The sequence below is a fragment of the Garra rufa genome, chromosome 15 (genome assembly GCF_049309525.1).
Source record: "Garra rufa chromosome 15, GarRuf1.0, whole genome shotgun sequence".
Classification (NCBI taxonomy): Eukaryota; Metazoa; Chordata; class Actinopteri; order Cypriniformes; family Cyprinidae; genus Garra; species Garra rufa.
In genome coordinates this window covers 23705089-23715295 of record NC_133375.1, presented here as the reverse complement: position 1 = coordinate 23715295, position 10207 = coordinate 23705089, and the positions used below count along the sequence as shown (strand labels likewise).

General features: G+C 35.0%; 1 protein-coding gene across 1 annotated transcript in view; it reads left to right on the top strand.

The window, feature by feature from the left end:
• prkar2aa (protein kinase, cAMP-dependent, regulatory, type II, alpha A) overlaps nt 1-10207 on the top strand; it is a 29394-nt gene that overhangs the window by 15187 nt on the left and 4000 nt on the right. Inside the window, exons 3-8 of the mRNA XM_073819471.1 lie at nt 1408-1544; nt 4011-4117; nt 4643-4796; nt 5427-5528; nt 5671-5745; nt 6981-7046. Coding sequence (XP_073675572.1) covers nt 1408-1544; nt 4011-4117; nt 4643-4796; nt 5427-5528; nt 5671-5745; nt 6981-7046 — 641 coding nt within the window. The remainder of the gene's footprint in view (nt 1-1407; nt 1545-4010; nt 4118-4642; nt 4797-5426; nt 5529-5670; nt 5746-6980; nt 7047-10207) is intronic.

Sequence of the window (10207 nt, the reverse complement as noted above, 5' to 3'; positions counted from 1 at the left end):
GCAACTAACGACTATTTTAATAGTCGACTAGTCACCGACTATTGAAACGATTAGTCGACTAATCGGATAATTATTCAGTTTTTCTCAAATTTAGCATGCGATTGCTTTAATTATGTGGAAAATGATAGTAAACACAAGAAAGAAGGGGGTACTTCAATGAAAAATGCATATTTTATTGAACTTTGCTGCTGATAGGCCAATTCATACTAAAAGTAAATAAAAATGCCCTGTCTAAAACCATTTAGGCACAGTGCTTGGTCAGTACAGACATAAATGCATAAATTAAGAAACTCTATAATCTTTTTAAAGGACAGGCACATTTGTTTTATAAGAAAAAATAAATTAAAATCAAGTAAACATTTTCTTCCTGTAAACCAGGGGCAGGCACATCAGCAGCAATAATACCGTAAACAAAAATGTATATCCAAAACACAACGTACTGGCTTCCATGTTATTTAAATCTTACCGAGGCCAGCCAAACTCCGTTTCATTCAACTGTCCGACGTGCTTTCTCTTTAAATGTTCGTGCATCACAGAGGTGCTGCCGTGATGCGCAAGGACTGCTTTACAAACCATGCAGGTAATCTTTTTATTCGCCGTAGCAGGCTAAAGTGCTCCCAAACTTTATGCCTGTTTCACACATACTCAGTCTGCATTGCGTCTACAGTCCGTGTGCGTTACGTATGCGGTGCAGAATCAGCACGGACTCGTTTTGCGCTCACACAGAACGCGTTTACAGTCCGTACATTGTGAACGTTGTAATCCGTTAACATGGGTGTGGAAAAAAAAATACGCACTGCAGACGGAGTATGTGTGAAACGGGCGTGTTTTGGTACGCGCAGCTGCTGCATTCAGTGCATTGGACGCCGCCATTTCTGCATGTTATCGCTCAGCATAGAAGCTAATGCCTATGTGCGACTCTCGGCAGAGAGATGCCTCACTCGGTCGGAAAAAACATGTCTGGCGACAACATCGACAATGAAATTCATTGTCGACTATTTCTATTATCGATTTTTGTCGACAACGTCGACGAATCGTTGCAGCCCTAATATATATATATATATATATATATATATATATATATATATATATATATATAATAAGTGAGATGGGAAAATTATGTTTTAGGTTCTAAATTTCGGTTTTGATTAATCATCCGACCCTATATATAGGCTTGCCATTTATTTTCTTTTAAAGCTGTTTTTTATTCTAAAAAGCCAATTTTTCAATATCATTCAATCATTCAATTTTTCAATATCATTCAATCATTCAATTTTTCAATATTTTTCAATAACCATTTATAAATGGTTACCGTATATATCAAATTTTGGAGTCTGTCATTGAACAGTTTTTCACCTCATGTGGCTTTATGACTTTCGTCAAGTGAATAGTAATCAATTTTTATAGTGTGTGCGGAGGCCTTTAACCCCGATGATGATGAAGAAGACTCTGAGCCGAGAGTTGTCCACCCAAAAACAGATGAGCAACGTTGTAGATTACAGGAGGCCTGCAAGGACATTCTGCTGTTCAAGGCTCTTGATCAGGTACGCACACTCACACACACAGATATGAGGGGCTGTAAAACTCTAAACAGACGTCATCCAGGTTGTATCACTCCTGGACTCTGTGCAGGCCTGTCGGTCTGGTTTGGTTTGCATGTGCGACTGATCACACGTGCATTACCTAACCTGCCATTGTCAGTTCATCAAGTTAGAGGAACATGTTGTTTATTTAACATTGTTACTTGAACTGATTTGCATTGTTCGTTTTCTGTTGATGTCATACAGTGCGTCTAACTTGTGCTCCAGTCAGTGGACATAAATGTTATGTGAAGTATTTGAAGCCTAACAAGAGCTTGTAATCAAGTTTCCAAAATGGAAATATTTGCATTACTTTGAATTTGTAACACTTGCAGATAAGAATGTCTTTGTATGTTAGGTAATATTAAGTTAATGTCATTACATATTACATTAAAACTAATTACAGGTTATATCCTGGTTGGCTTGTCACACAGCAAATAGGAAATCAATTAGTGATGTAGGCTTGGGTTTTATGTTTATATAATGTTATTAGCTGTGGTGCTTTCAGTGGAGTGAATTAAAAGATGCAGCTTAGCAGAGAGAAGATTTCAACATGATTAAAGTCATAGTGCTAACTAAGCCTGTTTTGAGAATTTGCTATTCTCCCCCTCTTCTGTAATACATTTTCAATAGTTTAGTGAAATAAGTTACATAAAGGACTGTTCTTGTATTCATTCTGCACTGTTTTTTTAAATGTTAGTCTATGCTCACATGCATGTGAATATTAGTGCGTGTGTGTAGCATTGTGTGTTGCTGTTCTGTTTTTTCCCCATTTCTTTATTCAGCATATTGCACCTTGAGTGTTAGGTTTTTTAGATGCCGTGTCAAGATATAAAAAAAAGTTGAAACTACTGTTCTCTTCTGCTGCACTCATGTGAACCCTAAAAAATTTGCATTTTTTAAATAATATATAGCTTTGCAGATCCCTACAGTGGACAGTGTTGGTAAGGTTACTTTGGAAATGTAATGGGTTGCAGATTACAAGTTACCCTATTTAAAATTGTAATAAGTAGTGTAACTATATGAATTACTTTATTAAAGTAATGTAACTAGTTACATTTGATTACTTTTTGATTACTTTTCTAAATTTAAATCTATGTTTTTTTTCATCTATTTTTTTTAAAAATAAAATACTTTACTTGAGTTAAGATTATAATAATTTAATTTTAAAAAACAACTTTAGCAGCTCTTTTTACTTTGAGATCGGTCACAATCATAATTTTATAATATTAACCATAATTTAAAATCGATTTTAAATTTTGAATTTTAAAAAAGAAATTCAGTTGAAGTCAAAATTTTACATACAGCTTGCAAGATATGCAAAATGTTAATTATTTTACCAAAATAAGAGGGATCATACAAAATGCATGTTATTTTTTTTATTTAGTACTAACCTGAATCAGGTATTTCCCATAAAAGATGTTTACATATAGTCCACAGGAGAAAACAATAGTTGAATTTACAAAAATGACCCTGTTCAAAAGTTTACATACACTTGATTCTCAATACTGTGTTGTTACCTGAATGATCCACAGCTGTATTTTTTATTTTTTTTGTTTAGTTATAGTTGTTCTTGAGTCCTTTGTTAACTGTTGAACAGTTAAACTGCCCGCTGTTCCTCAGAAAAGTCTTTCAGGTCCCACAAATTCTTTGGTTTTTCAGCATTTTTGTGTATTTGAGCCCTTTCAAACAATGACTGTATGATTTTGAGATCCATCTTTTGACACTGAGGACAACTGAGGGACTCATATGCAACTGTTACAGAAGGTTGAAACGCTCACTTATGCGCCAGAAGGAAACACAATGCGTTGAGAGTCTGGGGTGAAAACTTTTTGAGTTTTAAGATCAGGGTAAATTTAATTTATTTTGTCTTCTGGGGATCATGTGAGTATCTTCTGTAGCTTCTGAAGGGCAGTACTAAATAAAACAAAAAACAAAAAACGATATTTAGGCAAAATAAGAATAATGTTCCGTTTAAAAGTTTATACCCCTGGCTCTTAATGCATTGTGTTTTCATCAGTGAGCATTTAAACCTTCTGTAATAGTTGCATATGAGTCCCTCAGTTGTCCTCAGTAGAAAGATGGATCTCAAAATCATACAGTCATTGTTGTAAAGGGTTGAAATACACAAAAATGCTGAAAAACCAAATAATCTAAAAAAAAAAACTATTTTATTCAGGTCAGTACAAAATAAAAAATAACATGCATTTTAAATGATTCATCTTATTATGGTAAAATAATTAACATTTTGCAGATAGCCTTGTGGGCAAACTGTAACAGATTACAGTTACATTTATTTGTAATTAAATTACGTAATTCCGTTACATGTAACTAATTACTCCACAACACTGCCAGTGGATGCTAAATATTGTACTGTTTGATCCAGACACGCATTCCCTTCATCAGATTCCTTGTCTCTCTCTGGTACAGGAGCAGTTTTCACAGGTGCTGGACGCCATGTTTGAGGTTCTTGTGCAGCCACAAGACCACGTCATTGATCAGGGAGATGATGGGGATAATTTTTATGTAATCGAGAGGTATGTATTTCTATAAACTGTTTTATATGTTCTGCCTTGTTTTTCAAATTGGCAACATTTGCATTATTTTGAATTTATAACAGCTGCGGATTTTAATTTAACCATACTTATGTTAATCTTCCATTACATCAGTCATATAATTTCCTATGTCCACATTAAAAGCACCTCTTAACCGCATGGAGCTACACTTCACCTGGCAACCTGGCCTTGCAAAACCATGTGTGGTTATGACCTTCTTCGAAGTGGGCTTTTTTCACTCCTGTAAAGTAGTGAATGGTTATTGTGCACAGCCACAATTATTTGATATTGCCATTCAGTTATATGCATTAGTGATTTTAATTTTTATAGCAGCCCAGAGAGGTTTCAAGTAGAAATTTATTTGAATTCCAGTTCATAGTTTATCACAAACCATAACGATATTCTTTAATATCCTTAAATGTCAAAAGTCAGGATATAAAAATGTAGTATCACAGCAATATAACTGCAACCACAGCCCTAACTGAATATGTTTCTGTGTATTTGCAGGGGTGTGTATGATATTGTGGTACAGAAGGATGGTGTAGGCTGCTGTGTGGGTCAGTATGATAATAAGGGCAGTTTTGGAGAACTGGCCCTCATGTACAACACTCCACGTGCTGCGACCATTATTGCTAAAGTGGAGGGAGCCCTCTGGGGACTGGTGAGTGTGTGAGAGAACCAGTGTGCTGACAGCAAACCCTGTTGATGTAGTGCTCTGTAACAGCACCACCTTGTGGACATGTGGTTGAAACACTAAGTGACTGCAGCTTCAGTCACAGAGCACCTACTTCATTGTACTTGCAACATGTGACCCTGGACCGCAAAACCATTCTTAAGTAGCATGAGTATATTTGTAGCAATAGTTAAAAATACATTGTATGGGTTAAAATGATTGTTTTCCTTTTATGCCAAAAATCACAAGGATATTAAGTAAAGATCATGTTCCATGAAGATATTTTGTAAATATGCTATTGTAAACGTATCAAAACTTAATTTTTGATTAGTAATATGCATTGCTTTAATTACTTAATTTGGACAACTTTAAAGGCGATTTTTGCAGTATTTTGATTTTTTTGAACACTCAGAATCCAGATTTTCAAATAGTTGTATCTTGACCAAATATTGTCTTATCCCAACAAACCATACATCACTGGAAAGCGTATTTATTGTATAAATTTTAACTTAATGTACCCTTATGACTGGTTTTGTGGTCAGGGGTTACATGAAGACTGAAAGTTAGTGTGTCACAAGAATTATTTCAGATCTTGACCAAACGGTATGTCTGTTTCAGGATCGGGCAACGTTCCGTAGACTCATAGTGAAGAATAATGCGAAGAAGAGAAGGATGTATGAATGCTTCATCGAGTCTATTCCACTACTTAAATCGCTAGAGGTGAGAAAATTATTGTAAAACATTCTATTGCCAAACATGTTTTTAGTGGTTCTGTGTATCAGTTAACACTGAAGGAAAAACTGTTACATATTAGAGCGCTAATAAATGGATGAAATACTTACCCCATCTTTCTATCTCATAGATTTCTGAGAGGATGAAGATTGTTGATGTGCTGGGCGTAAAAACATTTCAGGATGGAGAGCGAATCATTATGCAGGTGAACTTTACAGTTGCCCCAAAGTGGATTATAAAAAGTGTATGAATGTCATTAGACATCAATATAGTCTTAGACCACAAATTTCAGACAAAACAGTTTATCAAAAGAAGTTTGTTAGGTTTTAAGGGTAAAATAGTACAAGTGCTATTCAAAACTAAAACAAAGTATTATTACCACTGTCTGGTTGTCAGATGTTAAAGGAACATTTTCAAAGTCATTGTGATAAACCTCCATCTTTTGTTACTCGGTTAGAACACCTGTGTCAAAATTAATAATTAATAACTTTTTTATTTCATACAGTACACTCACATAAAGCTATATATAGACATAGCAAATTCAGAAGAAATTTGAATGATTGTTTTTATTGTCTGCAAACGTAAATTATCTCTCAGCCCTAAACTATTAAATGTGGACTATTATGAATATCAACATTATGATTTTCTGTAAATCTGCTTTGAAAAATTCACTAAAAATCACCAGTAATTAAAAGTATTTAGAAAAATGCCATATACTGTGCATATTGTTATCTAATGCTACTGTGCATTTTAGGGCTGGGAAAATAAATCGATGAATCACGAATTGAGAAATGATTCTGCATTAAGATTTTTTTTTCAAATTCCAGCCATTTTCTTTGGAATCGATTCTGAGCTTAGTTTTGAACAGAAAATGGCACTGCATGCTTTAGAAATAGCTGCACTCTGCTTGCTTCCAATTCCTTACACACACTTGAACCTAAAATAATCATTCCTAAAGTTCGAAAAGGTTGAATCGAATTATAAGGGTGTTCACAGTGGGCTGTTTACACATTAATCTCTTCTCATGAAAGCATTGTGAGCTGAGGTGCAATAACATAACTCAGCCAAACACACAAGCTCTCTTCTTCGTGAGCATTTGAGTGTGCTGTTAAAAACTAAGCTCAGAATCGTTTCCAGAGAGAATCATGTAAAATCTCAGAATCGATCCACGATTTACTGCCGCAGCCTTAGTACATTTACCTCTATACATATAAGAAACATTTGGTTTGAGTCATTGGATGGTGCTATTGAGAATCTTGTTATCCTCTGTTTAGCTCTCTCACACACTTGAGCAGCTACTTTGTGCCTGAAAGAACCAACAGACACACAGCAGCAGGTGTAGTTATAGCTCTGTAATAATAGAGCAGAACTGAAGATCAGGGCTCTGACTGATGCTATTGTATCATTAATCATTACTATTATGGGCTGTTCTATTACCAGGGAGATATGGCTGATTGCTTCTACATTGTGGAGTCTGGAGATGTGAAGATTATGATGAAGAGTAAAGTGAGTTCCTTTATCTTTCTTTTTCTTATTCATTGTGCTAAATTATACCTTTTGAACTCCTTTAATGTGCTAAAAAAGGTCAGATGTTCCTTTTCAGATTTTCATTTCATTTCAGAGTAAACTGCAGAGAAAGCCATTTACAGTTTCTCCTCAAATTGAATTGAAAAAATTATCTTTTTGATCTTTCATTCAAAAAATGCACAAAATTTAAAATAGTAAAACAATTAAAAGTGGGGGGGAACTCACATTATGAATTAAATGTTTTTTTTAAGCTAGCTTACATTTGCTGCACGCCTCATAAAATGTCAAAAATGTCAATATCTGGGAGTAAGTGAAGAGCAGACATATGGATAAATTTGACGATGCAAAAAACAAAAAGCACATGAGTACTCTTTCGTGTCGCATGAACTGAGAAATACACACAATGATGTCGAATTGTCCGTTTAGATGAGTATTTAAGCAAACACAGTTGTTTATGTGTTAATGTAAACAGTTGGGAGAATATCGAACGTGGTCTAAAAGGGACAGCAACCTAATTTATTTGCGTTTGTCTGTGGGATTGATGTTAATTAAGCAACAAAAGAAAGAGAAACTTATTTCTCTATAATAAGTCTATAATATCTCTTTAAGAGATCACTTATTAGCCCTAATAAAGATTCGTCTAAATGTATTTATATAAAGAATTTTGTCTTCTTAAAAGAATGAAGAATGTGATAAACAAGTTGTTATAAAGAATGCATAATGAGTTTATATAACCATTCACATTTCATTGAAAAGAAGACCATGTTCTTTTTTCTTTATGAGAAGTGGTTTCATTTGCTTTTAATATAAAGGCATGTTACGTGTCACAGCAGTTAAATCTGTGTCTATCGTAATAAAATCTTAATATCAAACCTATACAGTGAGTTTAGTAATTTTAGAATAATGCTGAATAAATGCATTACACGGTAACTAAACCCATTCAATTTTACCCAACTAAATCTACTGTACATTTAGTGAACTAAAACAATTCAGATTACTAAAATTTTTTTCACTGACAAAAACGAGACTGTATCGTAATGAAAACTCGTTTTGAATGACAAAAACTATGACTGTAATCTACTGACATTTTCGTCAACAAATAAAAACAAGATGAAAATGTTAGGGAGGGACGATTTAGGAAGAGATTAATTCGGAACGAATCTACTGCATGGTAAGGAGTTTAATTGTGTAAATATGAACGGTATCATAGTCTATTGATCAATCCTGTGGGACATAAGCTGGCATATATTTGCTGAACGTCTCATAAAGCATAAAAAAAATCCAATATCTGGGAGTAAGAGAAGAGCAGACATATGGATGAATTTGACAACGCAAAAGAGAACTCAATTCGCTCTGGTTCTCTGAGCGCCTCTCACACAGCACCCAATTAAGTTACTCTTTAGCATCTCATGAACGGAGAAATTGTTCGTTTTGATGAGTATTCACCTAAACACAATTGGTGAACGTAAATGATTGGGAGGCTATCAGACGTGTTTCAGTCCATTATGTCCGTGCATTCGGTTTTAAAGGGACAACAGCTATATTTAGTAGAGATGCACCGATTGATCGGCTAGGGATCGGAATCTGCCGTTTTTTCGCATGATCGGCCCGGATCGGTGACCGGCCGGTCAATTTCTCCTCTTGCCCATTCCTAGCTGATCCCTTTATTGCCAGCGGCGCATGCAATTACGTCACAGCCACGCGCGCGCAGTGACAGTCGCGTGTAAACATGTCGTTGGTGTGAGTGAAGATGACACAAAGATCGCAGTTTGTAACATTTATAAGGCCAAAATACAACGTGAGGGAACAACCACGAACCACCCGCTTGTTTAGCTTGGCTGGACATGTGGTAGATCGCGCCCCGGCTCTGCATATTTTGCATGTCTCTGTTAGTTAACACACCTGATTCAGAACCCGCTCATTAGAAGTAAGCTACGTGAATGAACTGTGTTCCGATTGGCATGGTCCCTGCGCAGTGTTCATTGCTCTCTACTCCCTGAGCAGGGGAAATCCGTTGACCTTTACTACACTTTCATTCATTCACATATTTGCGCTACGCCACTGCAGACAGCGTCTTCACACACTAATAGCGTGCATACATGTTCCATTTGAAGGTAATTAAAGCGTGTGCAAAGTGAATTTAATTTGTATTTATTTACAGGTGCATTCATGTTACACTTCTCTAGTAAGTTTCACCTGTGTGTGAAGACGCTGTATGAGGTGGCGTAGCGCAAATATGTGAATGAATGTTACGAAGTGTAATAACGTTACCGCTGGATTAACTGGTGACAAGGCAGAAATGCTTCTCTTTATCAAGAAAAATTTGCCATTAATGCTCAAGTAATAGCATTTAGTACAAGCATTGTTATTTCTAGTGATCGACCGATATTGATTTTCTATTTCCGATACCGATAATTTTCATGTTTATGTGCCCGATAACCGATATTCATAGCCGATATTTATTTACTATTATACTTCTGTTTTTGACACAATGATTACAACACCACTGAACTGAACAAACCTATTTATTTATAACAATTACTCCCTCTTGCATACAAATCAAAACTCTAATTTATACACCAGTAAATAAAGGGGTCTGAAAGTGCAAAAAAGAAAAGTGCACTGTTACAAATGTGTTTTTGTTCAAAAATAAAAATAAGCAAAATAAATGTAGAATGTCTGTCTTCAAGCACAGGAGTCATATCAACTTTGCAGACATGTAACTTCATTTTAAACTATAGTTTTATTAGGTTTATAAAGCTGTTTATAGGCTAAAGAGTGAAGAATAATTTGCTGGATAATATTAATTTACTGAGTAATAATCTGAAATATTAAAAATATAACAAACAAAACATCATTTTTATTGCATTTCTGATATATCACAATTACTTTTTTGAAAAAAAGATAATGATTAGTTAATAGATTATGAAATGCGTGCTGACAAAGCGCATTCAATTTCTTAATTATATTTATTTAGAAGATGTTTATTAGCGGAATGATGATTTTTATATAATTTGGGGTGTTTTAGTGATTTTTTTTTTTAAGTTATATGCGGTGCTGGAGCATTTCATGAGCATCAACCCGGTGAGTGAATAGCAAAATGGAAGCGACTTCACAAGACGAATGATGAGCATATAGAC